Source organism: Nomascus leucogenys, chromosome 12 (genome assembly GCF_006542625.1).
Source record: "Nomascus leucogenys isolate Asia chromosome 12, Asia_NLE_v1, whole genome shotgun sequence".
Classification (NCBI taxonomy): domain Eukaryota; kingdom Metazoa; phylum Chordata; class Mammalia; order Primates; family Hylobatidae; genus Nomascus; species Nomascus leucogenys.
In genome coordinates, this window is record NC_044392.1 from 11,219,966 (window position 1) to 11,238,025 (window position 18,060).

The following is an 18,060-nucleotide window of genomic DNA, read 5'->3' on the forward strand; positions in this document are numbered from 1 at the left end:
TCCACACTGAACCTGAGCAAGCTGTTCCTCATCTACTGGCCTTAGTTTCTTCTTTTATGAAATGGGCTTGAGCTGAAGTCTTCAAAGCTTTTTAAAGCAGTGGAATTTTGCGTTTTCTTAAAGAACAAAATCTCATTTGGAAATCAAAAATAAAAATGACTTTATTCACACAAATGTATTTTATAAGAGCAAATTTACATCTATGTCTGACCAAAATCAAAGAGAAAAATGTATTTAAACCTCGCTTTGTGGCCAGGCACGGCAGCTCACGCCTGTAATCCCAGCACTTTGGGAGGCCGAGGTGGTTTTATCACTTGAGGTCAGGAGTTTGACAACAGCTTGGCCAAGATGGTGAAACCCCATCTCTACTAAAAATACAAAAGTTAGCCAGGCATGGTGATGTATGCCGGTAGTCCCAGCTACTCAGGAGGCTGAGGCAGGAGAATTGCTTAAACCTGGGAGACGGAGGCTGCAGTGAGCTGAGACTGCACCACTGCACTCCAGCCTGGGCAACAGAGTGAGACTCCATCTCAAAATTAACAAACAAACAAACAAATAAAACAAACCTCACTTTGAGACTGAAAAGAAAAATTACTACTACAAATGTACTTTATAAAATCAAATGTATGATATTTACTTATTATGACCAAAATCAATAAGAATGAAGTGTTTTAATAAATACAAAACCTTAAAACTGAAAACTACTGGTAAAAGATGAAAGCTCTGATTAGCCTCTGAGGACTCAATTTATTTCTGTATTTTGTTTTAGGTGCACATTGAGAATCCTGATTCAAAAAGAAGAATTGCAAAGAGTTAACATGTTTTCCACATCTGTCTTACCCCATATATTAAAGATGAAAAAAAGCTTAAACTTCTACACAAAAGAAAAATACCTGACATGACACATTTTTAAGAGTCTCCAATTGGTTAAAATCAAGCACATGACAGAATTAAGCATTCATGTGTATTGATTTTTAACTTTTTAAAATTATTTCAAATTCATTCAAAAATCCAATTAGAACCAAAATGTTTACAGAACCCAAACAGTAACTTCACAGGACTCTAGTAAATAATCTCTGAAGTCTCTTAAAAATATTTTTCAGTCTGATCCATATATACTCATTGCCTATAGGAAATGTGATAATTTATTTTTAAAATCTAATTATCTTTTTGTAATAAGCCTTCTTTAAAGGAAAAGGTGCACCAATTCCTATTCAGAATCTCAAAGTTAAAAACATAGAGAAACAATTTTTTACAAGACTATTATAATAATCTGTTCAATCTTACTGAGAACCAACTTGAACAAGATACACATGATCCCTACTTGCATAAATTTAGATTTTAAGGGCAGTAGATAACTAACAAAGCGCTTGAAAAAAAGAGACCATATGAGTAGGTTGACTTTTTCCTTTTTTTTTTTTTTTTTTTTTTTTTTTGAAGATTGCTGCCTACTATGTGAAAGTTAATATAAACTGGAGGGATCGAGCCCAGCCATTGAGAGTCCAATTATGAGCTACTACAATGATGACGGTCGCTACAAAATAAAAAGAACTCAAAAGAGGGAGCAACAAATTCAGCTGAAGTATGGGGAAACAAAAAAGCCTCAGAGAAGTCATGTTGCAGCTCAATACTGCAAGATAAGAAGCAGTCTAGACAAGTAAAGCAAGGAAATTTGTACAGAAGACCATATGAATGGCATGTTTGGAAAACTTCAAGTAGTTCTTCACAATGAGTCTTGAATGAGATGAATTATAGCTGGAAAGGCAGATAGAGAAAAAAACAGTCAAGAATATTTTACAAGAAGAGAAAGTAAACACCTCCTGGACACTAAGGAATACTTTCAAGCAAGGTGCTTACATAACCAGGCTTACATTTTAGAAAGATTCTTCCAAAATCAGTTAGCCTAAAAACAAATATAAGAAGTCTAGCCACCTAAGCAAGCATCGTGCTTCCCAATAAATACATTGTCTCAAAGCCCTAATCTAGTAACTTACCTTGACAACCAAATACAGTACAACCAAGTACTCTTAAGTTTCAGAAACCAAGCAACTAGTACCAAGTTCAGGGCACACTATAGTTGACTAGCTATTAAAACAACAAAAAAAGGGGGGAGTCACCATAGAAAAAATGCTAAAAACGTGAAAAATGCAATGGTGTCAGGAGATAAGAAGAGTCAAGTAGAGAATATTCTTCTTGATTATACTCAGAAATGGACTAATAACAGAGAAACTATTTTATTCCAGTGTAAGAATACTTCCACTTTTTGCCAGTTACACAGAGATGGACCCCTTATATGTAATAATTAATTATGGTTCCTGACAAGCAGCTCAACCACCAAATTTAATTTAATACACAATAGTTCAACCAAAGATTAGATTAGAAACAGCAAAGTATAACAGCGCTGTGGTGTGCAACAGCTATACACTAGTTAGCTTCCCACAGGTTAAAACTCTCTAACAAGCTTTAGAGCAGTGTTGGGGAGGACTTACTATTTTGCAGAGGTTCCTATTCAATGAACTGGAAAAGTTCTTAATTCAAACATGACAAGTGACATATTGAAGAAATCAACTGTTTTAAGAAGATGAATCCTACCTTTCCAGGGTCATCCTTAGATCGAGGCACTTTAAGGAAACATTTGTTCAATGACAGATTATGTCGTATGGAATTCTGGAATTAAAGAAGAAAAGCCATAAGGTCAATAAAATTCAAAAAACATAACCCAACTTTAAAAACAGAATTAGAAATCTAAACATCTCTATGCTTTGCAAAACAATTACAAATGGAATAAACTTTTCAATCAGCTTAAAATTTAAATCTTTCTGACTTTCAAATTATGAATGCTACAAGGGGAAGCTGTTACTGGAAAATAATTTCTAGAGGATTTCATAAAATGTATATATGTAGCATTTTAAGTGTTTACGACTTTTATTGATACAGGAAGATGCCTCTAATGTAATGCTAAATATTAAATTCCAAATATAAAATTGGCATATTATGATACATACCATGACTTTAATTGTGGTACTTATTTTAAGTTTATTTATTTATTCTTGGAAATAAGCCAGAATGCAAAATGTTAGAGTTACTCTACATGAAATTAAAGATGATGACTATTTTCTTCTCTTCACTTTTCTGCAAAGTCCAAATGGTCTGCAAGACACATGTATTACCACTACTTAATTAGTTTAAAAAATGTTTTAAAAAAACGTTCACTGCTCTATTACAAAAAAACATACAGAACCCTATTAGGTTCTCACTGCAATCTGTAAAAAAGAAAACCACATGGAAAGATACTGGCTAGAGGGAGCTGGGAAGAACATCTAAATTCCTCATTGTAGCAGGGAAGAACACCCAAGGTGGGTAGCAGGAAAATGCCCTTGGAAACCTGCAGAGTCTTTTGAAATAGAAATTTATTCATGAATAAGTAGGACTGTACCCCAATTCTTACAGAATATGCCCCGAAGTCCATTTCTTCTCAATTAATTGCTCCAAAACCCATTCTCAAATTATCTTGTTTGTTCCCAAATGGCTAGCATTTGGGAGAGAAGAGGCCCTACTGCACTTAGCCATTACTTAGAATGGTACCTTCTGGGATATTCTGGCATAATGTTTTATTTTTTAATATAAAATTCAGTAGTCTAACAAGAATGCCTATAATAAAACTTCTCTCCCTTAGGCACAATATTGGAATTTTAAACGTTTTAAAAAGATGACTACAGAATATAAATTCAAGACCATCTTATTACCAAAGCAGAAATTTAAAACTTATGCTTGGGATGTAAACAGCTACAAAGAATGATGCTCTCTCCCAAAGAGAAAACCCTAGGTAAGCTTTAAAAAAACAGACCAAAAAAACCTATTTTTAAGCCACATCAGAGAGCTCAGGTTGCAAGGCAACCAAACCACACTCCTAAGAGGAGCAAGGCTATTCAATGAGAAACTGGACATACAACTAAATTACCTTTGGCAGAGCATAGGAAAAAGAGATGGCCACCATCCAAGCAGTTAAAAAGAAATTAGCTAAAATTTTAAAGGCCAAGCATGGGGTTGTCACTTTAGAGCAACAAGGACCCCAGACACAAGAGAAGTTCCCACATACTCTTAAGCTCTTCTCCATAGGCCTTTACCATGTGTTCCTAAGAAAGAACAGGGGTAGGAAAGGAGACCCAAGAAAGTCTCCCCTAGTGACATAAACAGGAAGAAAGTGACTGACAGTGATAGGCAGTGAGGAGACAAAGCCCACCAACCTTCCACAGATTTTACAAAGCAAAAAAACAAGTTTGCAGTAAAGGCAGCAAAACCTCTCACCCATAGGACTCTGGCAAAGATTCACTGCTTCTGGGGGAAGAATGGAAACAAAACCCTGGTGCCTCTAGGGAGGGATAGGAAACCCTTACCCAGCACATAGGCAAAGATGTTCCGCTGCTGGAGGAAAAGTAGAAGCAAATCCCTTGAACTCTGGGAGAGGTATAGGAAACTACCTTGGGCCCAGGATCCTATACAGATACCATGTAGAGGTCTGCTACACCTGGAGAAGAGGTGCGAAACTCTCACCCAAAAGTAACTACAGATACACAAGACTAGTTTGGCTGAGGGAAAGAAACACTGAAAAAGCCCACCCTAAGTTCGAGGGTCTGCATAAAACTAAGGCTGGGCCAACACAACAGAGAAAACCCCTTGCCTCTACCAAAAGCATAGCACTGAATAACAAGCAAACGCAGTCTACTGACAGAGAAGGGACAAGAAATCCCCATGTGTAAAAAGGTGGGCAGAAACAACTAAAATCTAAACAGAAGAAAAAAACAAAAAAATCCTACCGCACCCTCTGCAAGCACAAGTTAACAGGAGCTCACTGTTGGAGGAATGTAAAGTTTGTGGTATACTGAAGATAAAGACATCAATTAAAAAAATCCAAATTACTGACAGACTGACTCAATCCCCACAAGAACAGCCTGAGAAAAAAGATGCTTGTCCATTCACAAGTACAAGTACTATTTAACTCAACGTCTACCATTCTACACAGATATCGGGTCTCAGTCAACAATTACAAGACATAGAAAAGAAAGGAAAACTTACTGCCAAGAGATAAAATAATCAACAAAACCCAAGAGAAGACTCAGGTGTTAGAACTATCAGAAAAAAAAAATTAAAATAACTATGATTAATATGTTAAAGAGTCAAGCAGAAAAAAGTGGACAACTTGCTTGCATAAAAAGATGGAGAATTTCAACAGAAATGTGAAAACTAAAGAAAGAGACAAATATAAATGATAGAAATAAAAAACATTAAACATGATTAAAGATTTTAAAAATTTCTCAGATGGGCTCATCATTAAACTAGACACAACTAGGGAAAGGCTCAGAGAATTTGAGGGTAGAGTAACAGAAATTTCCAAATGGAGACTGGCACATTCACAAAGAGCAAAACAAAAACAAAACAGATCATCCAAGAACTGTGTGATGATAAATGCAATTAAAGTCCCAGAAGAAGAAAAAAAAGGAACGGGGCAGAGGGAAAATCTGAACTAACAGTCAAGAATCTTCAAAAAATAATGCAAGACATCAACCCAAATATGCAAGAATTTCAGAGAACACCAAGCAGAATAAAGTAAAAATCCACATCCCCATATTAATTACAGTGAAAGGGCTAAAAACCAAAATAAAGAACATCTTGAAGACAACCAGAGAAAGCAGATTACATATAAAGGAATAAAGATAAGAATTACAGTGGACTTCTCAAAAACTATGCAAGCCAGAAGGCAATGGAGTGACATCTTAAAATACTGAAAGAAAAAAAAACCTGTGCAGTGAAAATATCTCTCAAAAATAAAGGCAAAATAAAGACTTCCAAACAAAAGCTGAAAAAATTCATTTCAGCTCACTGACACTCTTACAAGGAAGTTCTTTTGGCAGAAGTATGAAATCAAACAAAAATGCAGATCACAAAAATAAATGAACAGTGCCAGAAATGGTAAAAAATGAAGGTAGATTTAATGCTTTTAAAAAAAACTGTATGAAGATATTCAGACTGTAAAACATAAAAAATAAATTGTATAAAGCAAATATAATTTATTACGGAGTTTGGAACTATGTAAAAGTAAAATGTATGACAACAATAGCAAAAAGGATGGGTCAAAGGAACTGGAAAGATGTGGTTTATAAAATTCTTACATTATACATGAAATGGTATAATACTATTTGAAGGTAGAGTGCAGTAACTTAAAAGATGTTACAATCAACTGAATATCTGCATCCCCTCAAAATTCTTATGTTGAAACCTAATTCCCAATGTGATGATATTTGGAGGTGGAGCCTTTGCGGTGATGAGGTTATGAAGGGTGTCCTCACGAATGAGGCTAGTGTTTCTAAAAGAGGCCTCAGAGAGTTTATTTCCCTTTTCTACCATGTAAGGTTATAATGAGAACGGGATCATCTATGAGGCAGGAAACAGGCCATCACCAGAATCTGCTGGCATGTTGATTTTGGAATTCCCAGCCTCCAGAATTATGAGAAATAAACGTTTGTTGTTTGTAAGCCCCCCACTCTATGTTTTTGGTTTTCTTTTTGTTGTTATAGCAGCCTGAATGAACTAGGATGTATATAGTAAACCCTAGAGTAATCACTAAAAAAATTTAGAAAGGGGATAACTAATAACAGAATTGTGGCGATAAAATGGAATCATAAAAAATACACAATTCAAATCTAAAATAAGACATGAAAAAAGAAAGAGGAATCAGACAAACTAGTTCACCTACCCAACTTAAAAGTTCAAGATGAGAGTAAAATACAAATCAAGATGGTCAGAAGAAACAAGTATCATTAGTAAATGGCCCAGTGTGAACTCATCACTTCAAAGAAGTACACACCTCTACAGTCTTCCTCCTCTACAAAAAGCTTAAATGTTGGAAATCTTCAAGGTTCTGCCCTATGTCTTTTTCATTTCTACATCTGCTGCCTAGCCAATCTCATCTATAGTCAATGGCCACCTGTGATAAATCACTTAAATCTGTCTAGATCCAGCACAGACCTTTCTCCTGAGTTCCTAACGTATATTTCCAACTATCAACTGCACATCTCCAGAAACTCCTCAAACTCAACATATTTAAAACTAAACTCAATCTTTATGCCTAATGTGATCTTATTCCAGTTTTCCCTTCTCAGTTTAAAGACATTATTATTCACATAACTGCTCCAATGAGAAACCTAAAAAACATCCTTAACTCCTGTCTCTTTCTTACCATCTAAAACAAATCTATCACTAAATCTTACTAAGCCTACCTTAGATCTGCCTATCTTACCGCATCTTTTCTGTGACTACCTCAGTCCAGGGAACCAGTCTCAGCAAAACTAGTACAACAGCTTCCTAACTGGTGTCTCCCTTCCCCTCAGCCCTGCTTCCATCATTCTCCACCCTGCAGAGAGTTATGTCTTCACAATGCAATTTTGGTGTTACCCCTTCACTTAAAAACTTCCAGTGCACTTAGGACAAAATCTAATATTCTTAAGCCTCCAAAGACTCTTCATGATCTGACCCTATCTTGCTTTCTACATTCATCCCCTCCAATGTTCTCTCTCAGGTTCTAAGCTTTCCACAAGTTGCTACATCTGCAAAGATTACTGCCTCCAGCCTTACTCCATCTTCTTCACCTAAATCAATCTACTCAGTTTTCAATTCATTCTTGGATTAAACTTCAGTTCTTTAGGGAAGCCCTTTCTGGTGTTCACAGATTAGTTAAGTTCCACTGTAATAAACTTCGTCATCCTGAATTTCTCATCACATGTGCAATTGTTTGTTTAATGGTCTTCCCCCTCCATGCTGTATTCTCTACCAAAATGTAAACAGATTCCATGAGGGTAGGAACCTTGTCTTTTAACCCAAAAGCTAGGATACAATGTTTTTCAAAGGGTAATCACATCTGTTGGAAAAAAGACATCAAAAACCTATTTAGAATGTAAAAACACTGAGATACGAAAGCCAAGACTTGTACATACACATAAAACCCACAAAGAAAAGAGGTTACTTCTGTACAGCTTGGGTAGTCCCCATCTCTCACAACCCCAAGAAAAGAAGTTGGTGAAGTAGAGAGGCAGAAATAATTAGGTGATTTTTTTAATCACCTAATCAATCAATATGATGAAGTCATGCTGATTGGCCTTAAAAACACCATCCCCAAAAGCAGTTTCTCAAAACTACAGTTTATCTGCTCTAGAATTACTTGAAATGTTATTTTAATGCAGATTCCTAGGCTCTATCCAAGGCACCTAATTTAAAATCTCTGGAGTAGTGACCTGACAATTCTAATTTTAAAAGCATTCTATGTGATTTTTATTTTAAAGCTGAGTTTAAACTGCCACCTCCAATCCAACCAACTGCTACATTCTTATCCATTCTTTCTTCTGTGAGTCCTGGTTTCTGTCCCCATAGGTCCCCCCAAAAATCAATATAAGTATTCATTTGTTCTACCCTACCTAAAATGGTTTCAGAATTGCTCTCAACTTTCTAACTTCTTCCCTCCCAGCTTCTTTCCTAGGGGTTTTTGGAGATAGAGACTACCTCTACTGAAGTTCCACTACCGAACACAAATCTACTAAGTTGATGATTTCTTTGTAACTATTTTTGGCCTTGGAATGTATGCCATGAAGGTATATAAGGTATATACCAAAAGTTTCTTCAATTTGCTTTTTTCTGTGTGATCACATTATTAATTCAAAACACTGTTAGGCTTGTTTCTGCTTGCATTCTCTTTGAGGGTTTCCTTTTTTCATCCCTTTTGATTTTTTTTAAATATGTAAAACATGTACATGCGTTCAAAAGTTAAAACTATATAAAAAGATACACTCAAAATCTTATTTCCTTCCACATCCTTTCCGCCTTGGCTCCCACCTATCCCCTAGAGGTAATTATATTAAATACATTTCTAGTTTAAATTTCTAAATTTCTTTTCACAACAATGAGCAAACACATAATGTATAACATTATTCCTTTTTTACCCACACAAAAAGTAGCACAATACACCCACACACCACTTTTGTATTTTTCTTAAATTTTCCTAAACTTCAACAACTTAATAAGTTAACTTTCCTCAAAGTGAATACCATGAAATTTTATTTTTTATTTTATTCTTTTGGAGACAGGGTCTCACTTTGTCACCAGGCTGCAGTGTAGTGGCATGATCATAACTCACTGCAACCTCAACCTCGTGGGCTCTAGCAATCCTTCCACCTCAGCCTCTCAAGTAGCTGGGACCACAGGGACACACTACCATGCCCGGCTAATTTCTTTTTTATTTTTTATTTTGTGGAGACAGGGTCTCACTATGCTGCCCAGGCCGGTCTCAAGTGATTCTCCTGCCTTGGCCTCCCAAACTGCTGGGATTATAGGCATGGGCCACGAGCCCCCATTGCACAGAGCCTGAAAATTTAATTCCTTTTCCTCTAGTTCAGAATACAAAATCATTCAATTATGGAATATCCAAAGAGGTATTTTTAATATGTAATCTCCCTTCAAGGCCCTGACACAAAATGAAAGGGAGTTTACTAAAATTCTATTTGAGTCCTTTTAAGCAACAGTGGCAACATATTGTCCTCTGTGTTGCATAAGTTGACTCTGCATTTCCGGAAAGGTGGTGACAGTCACTTTAAGATCTTTCTCCAAACCTCTCTTCAACCAATACAAGCTAACTTCACAAGTTCTAAGTGACCTCCCATTTTCCCACGACCCATCTCCTCCATACCTGAAGAAGAGTTAGCAGCAGATTGCTGAAGTGTTCTAAACAAATCTAAGGAGAGTGAATGGGAAGTAAAGTAGAAAAAGGCCTGTGCAAAGGAGAAGATAAACTAGGTTCCATCTGTCTCCACTCGAAGTGTTCAAAATATTTCTGTTTGTAAAAATAAAATTAAAAGTGATCATGCCATGTGCTAGGCACCAAATACTTAAAAACTGGGTAAAGGAAACTTTAATAGCAATCTCTGGAAATATTAAAAGTCTGCCTAAAGCAGTAGATAGGACCAGATCATCTCTCTCAGGATCTTCTATTTCTAAGAGCAACATCATCCTTCTCTACCCATTAGTTCTCTATTTCTTCCCATTGAAACTGTATCACTACATCTAAAACAGTTTTAGATCCATGACTTGGGCTGGCTATCGGCAAGGAATATTAGCAGAATGGATTTGGCATTCTCAGGTAGATGTCATCAAAAATGAAGCCAGACAAGTTAATGAGGAAAACAGTATTCGAACTTTATATGCTATTCCTTAAATTTGGACCAAGCTCTTCAGTTTGGCATTCATATATTCATAGGATCTCCATATTCTGACTCTTATCACACTCTCTACTGCAAACCACTATAACCAAGTGCTTCTTAACACTTGAACTTTGAAAAACACCTCCACAAATCTTAACTGTTCTTCAAAACACAGCTCAAGTCCCACTTCCCTCAATGGTTATCTAATGATTCCCCACTTCCTTGTACTCTAGTGGCATTTACTCTCTGTACCACTCAATTTAGATTATCATACTCCCCATAAACTCACTAACTGTACCCTTCATTTAACACTTTTTACTAGGTCACATACACAATGGATATTTTTATAGTTTACACACAGTACGTGTGCCCAATTAGTCAACTATTTATAGCACAGCACTCTGGATTCCTCTATTACACAGCTTTTTACACAGCATAATAATTACTTGTTTATATGTATTTTTCTCATCCAATAAAGATTGTAAGCTCCCTTAGGCCCTGTGCTACGCTTCCTAGTACTGCCAAAGCCTAGCATACTGCTTCACAAGAGCAGATAATAAATAAATCCTTTTCACATTATCAAATGAAAGACGAAATCAGCTGAGGACCAGGCACGGTGGCTCACACCTGTAATACCAGCATTTTGGGAGGCCAAGGTAGACGGATCACTTGAAGTCAGGAGTTTAGAACCAGCCTGGCCAACATGGTGAAACCCCATCTCTACTAAAAATACAAAAAAACAGCTGGGCATAGGAGGCATGCGCCTGTAGTCCCTGCTACTCGGGAGGCTGAGGCATGAGAATCACTTGAACTCAGGAGGCAGAGCTTGCAGTGAGCCGAGATCACACCACTGCACTTCAGCCTGGGCAACAGAGCGAGACTCCATCTCAAAAAAAAAAAAAAAAAAAAAAATAGCAGAAAAGGGGAGGATATCATGTAGACCAGAGATTCCAAATTAGTACTCCCTAGGCTGAACCCAGACACAAGACTTATATCTGGCCTGCAGAGATTCATGAAAATCAGAATTAGTTGACAACAGTTAAAAATTTGAAAATTACACACAAAATCCAGATTTCCCTTTTCTTGGGGAGCAGGGTAGACTGGAAGATCTGCCATGTGCCCTAAAAAGCAGTAACTGACTAGAACATAGTTGCTCCTTTTACATTAAACACACTCTTTAGTCTGGCACCTTTTTTGCTTTCCCCATTTACGTCACCCATCTGGCACCTAAAGGCACTTAGGTTTACAATCAATGATACGGACCCATGAATTCTTATTTGACTTTCTAAGCCACATATTCAAATTGTAGCCATTTCTACTCCCTAGCCATCATGTGTTTTCATTGCCACACAGGTTTATCAAAATTTTCTAGCCTTTTCTCAGGCTAAATCTTGACAAAAAAAGTCTACAGTACCGAGGGGTAAAGCCAGAAAGCACAGCTTAAATAGGGCCACTACCACTTGCTTAAAATGATGCATTGATTCACATTTCATTCAAGTTTTATTAGGTATATCCTCCACTGAAACATTCTGTTAGGGTAGACTCCTATCCAAAATATACTGTTAACAATCACTTCTCATACTGAGTCAGCCAGTTGAGGGGAGTTTATCCGGGAAAATCAAATTTAGTAAGTATTTAATATAGTTTTTGCAGAATTATGCATCTTGTGTAATGGTTAAGAACATGAGCATTGAAAAAAATCTCTACATCTACCAAGTCTGGTACCAAATCCTGATTCTATCATTCTCTAGCTGAGAAACTCTACAAAGTTACTTCTCTAATCCTTAGTTTTTTTACCTTTAAAATTTGGAAAATAATAGTACCTACTTCATAAGGCTATTGTGTGACCTAAAGAGACAATGATGGCACTTAGTATAGTGCCCGGCAGACAGAAAATAATAAAAGCAGCTATCATTTGAGTATCTGAGTACAGAAACAAAAACTAATGAAACAAGATTTCTGAACACAAAAACTCTTAAGTTTATAATACTATTATTAATAAAGCAAATGGTAACACAAGAGACTGATTCTATCGGGAGATAAGAAATAATACATGAGCTGAAATAATAGGGCAATATCAACTAAAAAAAGGGGGGGGGGGGCGGCAAAAGAGACAAGGTCCAAGGAGAAATAAAAGAAAAACAAAAGCAAGAAGGAAACAGATGTGCTTACTTACAGGGACAGCTAGTAGGCTGGAATGGCGAGAAGCATATGAAAGGAAGGTACAAAAAATAAAGCTAAAAAGGTAGATTGGGACCAAGATTCATGCTTTCATTCAAACTGCACTTATTGAAGCTTACTAAATGGAAGCACTGTGTGCTAAGGTATGAGAAAGAGATACAAAAACTTCAGTGAGGCACAATCCCCTCCCTTACAGGGGAATCATGCACAGCACATCCTTGGTGCATGGTAAATCAGCAAATGTCTCTAATAAATCCAGTCAAATGAAAAAGGCAAAAGTGTTGAAGCAGCAAGGCCTAAGAGAAACTAAAGAGTAACTACCATCTGATGATAGACCTAAAGCCCTATAACTCCCTTCCTCTACATGTATACACACACCCCACATAGCACACGACTTGTTAATTCCTATGTAAGCATATGAATATAACATGTGCAGAGACAAAAGAAAGCGGTGGCCCACATCTGTAATCCCGGCACTTTGGGAAGCAGAGGCAGGCAGATCACTTGAGGCCAAGACCAGTCCAGGCAACATAGCAAGACCCTAAAAATTAGCCAGGTGGGCATAGCAGCACGCACCCATAGTCCTAGCTATTCAGGAGGACCACTATAACCCAGGAGTTTGAGGCTGCAGTGAGCTAGGATCATATCACTAACTCCAGCCAGGCTGACAGAACAAGACTTTGTCTAAAAACAAAATAAAGCTTAAAATAAAAATTTAAAAAAAGGAAGTTGAATTATTTGTTGTAAAACATAAATTAGCTAGTACCTCAAAAGTCTCCCTAAAGAAATGGTTGATTCCAGGGGCAAGGAAGATACAATATAGCCCTGGAACATCTCAAGGTGCCAAAAAGAAAGTGCTAAGCAAACAGAAGTATGGGGCCAGCCTGTAAGAGCTCCCAGTGGCCAAAGTTGCACAATCTGAATGACAACAATAGCACAAAGAATAAATATCTATGAGTGCATACTATTATAAATAAATGATTGAATGAATAAAAGGGACTAAAGGAACAACTCATCTTTTCAGAAGAATATCAATTAATAAATGTCGAAGGAATTAAGGAAAAGAGACAATCACCATTAAAAAACAGTAACAACTGGCCAGGCACGGTGGCTCACACCTGTAATCCCAGCACTTTGGGAGGCTGAGGCAGGTGGATCACCTGATGTCAGGAGTTCGAAATCAGCCTGGCCAACACGGTGAAACCCTGTCTCTACTAAAAATATAAAAATTAGCCAGGCGCAGTGGTGGGTGCCTGTAATCCCAGCTACTCGAGAGGCTGAGGCAGGAGAATTGCTTGAACCCAGGAGACGGAGGTTACAGTGAGCCAACATGGTGCCCCTGCACTCCAGCCTGGACAACAAAGCAAGACTATGTCTTAAAAAAAGGGGGGGGAGGGGAGGGGAGGGGAGGGGGAGGGGGAGTGGGAGGGGAGGAGAGGGGAGAGAGTAATAATTGCTACACTTATAACCTACCAATGAATGCTAAAATTAATGGATAAAGGTTTAAGAAATAAAGTACAGTTAAGTCTTCATTTAGCACTACTAATGGGGTTCTTGAAACTGCAACATTAAGTCAAACAAAAGTATAGCATGTCTTCAAATAACATCATTTCGTTATAACGTTGATGAGGAAAAAAATTGGTCTCATTTTATGTTGTTTTGCTTAAAGTCAGTTTCCAAGAACCTATCAAAGTTGAGGACTTACTGTACTTGCATATGCTCAAAGCATCCCCCCAAAACATATTATTATTTACAAAGTGATAAATAGTAAACTTTATAATGAAGAAACCTGGCAGACCTCCCCTTAACCAAAGAATCATAGTTAACATTCCCATTAAGACATACTTACATTATCTATCCTCTGATATGTTATGCACAAAAGGCCATATCTGTATTATTCTTCCCAAAAATGTATTACCTCATTCTAATTACAAGAAAACATCTAATCATGAGCAACATATATTGCCCAGGCTGGTCTCAAACTCTTGTCCTAAAGCAATCCTCTTGCCTTCACCTCTCAAAGCGCTGGGATTACAGGCATGAGCCACCATGCTCAGTCAATTTCTTAGTTTTGATAATTGTACTATGGTTATGTAAGATGTTAACATTAGAAGAAGCTGATAAAGTATACATGGGAACCTTCTGTATTGCTTTTGCAACTCTTCCGATAATCTAAAATTCTTTCAAGATAAATATTTTTTAAAATGTCTTGGCCAGGCACAGTGTCTCACACCTGTAATCCCAAAACTTTGGCAGGCCGAAGCAGGAGGATCACTTGAAGCCAGGAGTTCGAGACCAGCATGGGCAACAGAGCAAGGCCCCATCTCTACAGGAAATTTAAAAATTAGCTGGCCATGGTGGCGTGCTCAGGCACTCGAGCTTGGGTAACAGAGCAAGACCTTGTCTCTAATTTAAAAAAAAAAAAAAAAAAAAATCTTGGCCAGGCACGGTGGCTCACACCTGTAATCCCAGCACTTTGGGAGGCCAAGGTGGGTGGATCACAAGGTCAGGAGATCGAGACCACCCTGGCTAACACGGTGAAATCTCATCTCTACTAAAAATACAAAAAATTTGCTGGGCGTGGTGGCGGGCATCTGTAGTCCTAGCTACTCAGGAGGCTGAGGCAGGAGAATGGCGTGAACCCGGAAGTCGAAGCTTGCAGTGAGCCAAAATCGTGCCACTGCACTCCAGCCTCGGCGTCAGAGCGAGACTCCGTCTCAAAAAAAAAAAAAAAAATCTTGACTGATAAAGACAGTTAGTACTAGTTGCAATACTATGTTGTTTTTCACTTTAGGCTTACTGTCAACTCACCTGAACCGCAGGTATGGTTTCCAGTGAACGCTACATTATCCCTGCTCTTACTTTATGCTACATCAGTCCTATAACATAATCAAGCTTCAACACACTAATAATCTACCAAAAATAAAATTATTCATCTAAGCTAAAAACTTTTTGACATCCTAAAAATCACTAGAGATCAAAATTTCATATTCAATTACATGAGCCTTCACAAAGCTTTATTTTCAGTAGAAATCAACATTATCATTGCTTACTTCATAAAAGTAATAATTTAAATAAAATCCTTACCTTCCAACCACTGCCAGCCTCTCTATAATACGGGAAGTTATCACAAATCCACTGATAAATTTCACTTAAAGTCATTTTCTTTTTGGGTGAGCTATTAATTGCAAATGTAATGAGGCTGGCATAACTGTATGGAGGTTTCCCATCTTTGTGCTGTTGGACTTCTTCCTGGTCCAGAGTTGTATTTGGGTCAAGGAGTGCATTCTTCTTAGAAATTCCTGTTCCATGTGCATTTTGTGTAGCATCAGATTTTTGGATGGCTGCTCTCATGGTGAGCTGTGGTAACCAGTCCATAGATGTTAGGCTGCTCTCCAGTTCAGATGTCATCCTGAAGGTAAATAGACTCCTTAGTCAATATCAAGGAAAGAACCCCTGCTTCTCAAAATATCCAATATTCACAAATCTAGGAGTTCCAAAGTGAGGGAAAGCCTGAGTTACATCTGGAGGAAAAAGATTGAGTATGTTAATGAGCAAACCAAATATTTAAGGGATCAACATTTCCAATCTTTTCTTAATTTTTTCCTCACCAAAACATAACAAACTTGGTTTTAAAATGGTTTAAAATACTGAACAATATAGACAAACAAAGTGGTTCTGATGCCAATCTTTCTAAAAATCGCTGCCTGTTTCTTTAAGAGGGCAACAGGATCTTGGTAAGAAAAACCCAGCTGCAGCCCAACTCTTTTACTCACCACCACCACAAGCCGTTAAAAGCTTAAAATGTACCTCTGGCATTTCTTTTACACAAATTTTAGGAGAGTCATAAAAACAAATTACCAAAAAGTAAGGTGGAGGCAAGAGGTCAGAGAAGTAACTGAGAAACTGGCACAGGAATCTGCATGAAGGAAAGAAGGTAGAGTTTATGCAGGTAGGAGGTAGGAAGAGTAAAGCAGGGTATACAAGAATAGCAAGGAGACAAGCTAGCTGGGGGAGTTGACCGAAAAAAGGAATGCAAAGTCAAGGACACTGATGAGTGAGAGAAAAATAAAATAGGCAGTACCAGGGAGTTACTTTTTTAAAAAAACAAGTCAAGGAACAGGTTTACAAAAACTAACTTGAAATTGTGGGAGTACAGAATATAAGGCATTAAATCACATAAATGGTCAGCAAGAAAAGAAGCATTAAAAACTAAAAGACAGGTTTGGGCAAACGTCCAGTGATTTGAATTCTGTAGTGTATTTCTCTCCAAAGCTGAAAAATTCAGACTATTACCACACAAAGAAAGAAAACTAAATCTGCCAGGTTAACACATATCCTCGAAAAGGGAGAAAGCTGCTCTAAGAATTGAAGATAAGAATATAGAAACAAGGCTTGACACTTCACACTGGAATTGTTAACTTTCAGCAGAGGATATAAGCCCTTCTATTCTGGGATCAAAGCAGCAAGAATAATGACTGACAATAAAGTAGAGAAGAATGAAAAGACTTCTAAGTGATACCAAAATAATGGAAAAAAGGACAACAAAATAAAAAAAAAAACTTAAAGGTTTCTTTTGACTTAAAAGTCAAAAGAAAACATTTGTAGCTATGAAAATCCCATATAGCCCCTTCATTCCAAATGGCTCCTGACAAAAAGCAACCTTGAATATTATGTATAGGATTTGAACAACTTGGAGGCAACAGAGAATAATAAAGAACAGGAAGTTTGGGGTAAGGAAGACCCAGAGTCTAAGCACTGATTCTAACAGTTATAAGCTGCAGAACTGTGAAGATGTTAATTACCTCTACCTCCCAGTTTTCTCATCTGTAAAATGCAACAACAGTACTTAAGGTCAAAATATTACTTTGAAAATTAAATGTGTTAAAACATGCACAAAAATATTCAGTAAGTGCTGGTTAATAATATTAGTCTAGGAGTATCTTGGGAGGGCACTAATGCACTATAAAGTATACCACATTAAGCAAAAGCAATTATAAATCAGAAGACAACCACGAGGATTCTACCTGCACTGCCAGTAAATTGAGTCCTCTTGATTTTCAGATATGTTGATCCATAATTTTACCTTACTCATTTTCTCAAATTCCCTCCATCTCTATTGTACACATTCCTCTGAACCTGAACTTTAAATTCATCTACATAGCATCTTCAGAGATCTTAAAAACAAAACAAAACAAAAAAAAAACTTACTATCCTACTCTACAATCTCAACCAGAAATGCCTGTTCCCAGCAAGAAGTTATAGGGACTTGCAGAAGAAGAAGATAGGATAATTTAGAGATCACACAATGTCAAAACAGTAGAGAAAGTACCCTAGAGATCAGAGACTAATCCCTTCAGTAACGAAAAACTGCAGTTAAAGTTCATCCAATTTCACACAGGTAGTTAGCAGTAGTACGAAAAAGAGAGCCCAGATCTCCTGATACCCAGTCTGGTAGTTTTGCTAAACATACCTCATCTGTAAAACGAAAAAATTTAAATAGTTCCCACCTCACTGATGTAAAGTATTCAGAACAGTGCCAGGCAAGTAGTAAGTATTCAACAAATGTTAACTACTTGTATTGGTAATAAGAGTAGTTGCTTATATTATTATTCACATTTCATTCAATAAAGAT

General features: G+C 37.2%; 1 protein-coding gene across 7 annotated transcripts in view; it reads right to left on the bottom strand.

Moving 5' to 3' along the window:
* FOXJ3 (forkhead box J3) overlaps positions 1-18,060 on the bottom strand; it is a 197,712-nt gene that overhangs the window by 79,553 nt on the left and 100,099 nt on the right. For 6 of the 7 annotated variants that reach the window (XM_030823612.1, XM_030823610.1, XM_030823611.1 and 3 more), the window contains exons 3-4: positions 15,513-15,837; positions 2,593-2,667 (exon numbers count right to left, since the gene is read on the bottom strand). In XM_030823612.1, the coding sequence (XP_030679472.1) occupies positions 2,593-2,667; positions 15,513-15,837 (400 nt within the window). Of the gene's footprint in view, positions 1-2,592; positions 2,668-15,512; positions 15,950-18,060 lie in introns of all 7 variants that reach the window. The other variant, XM_030823609.1, reaches the window with a different exon arrangement.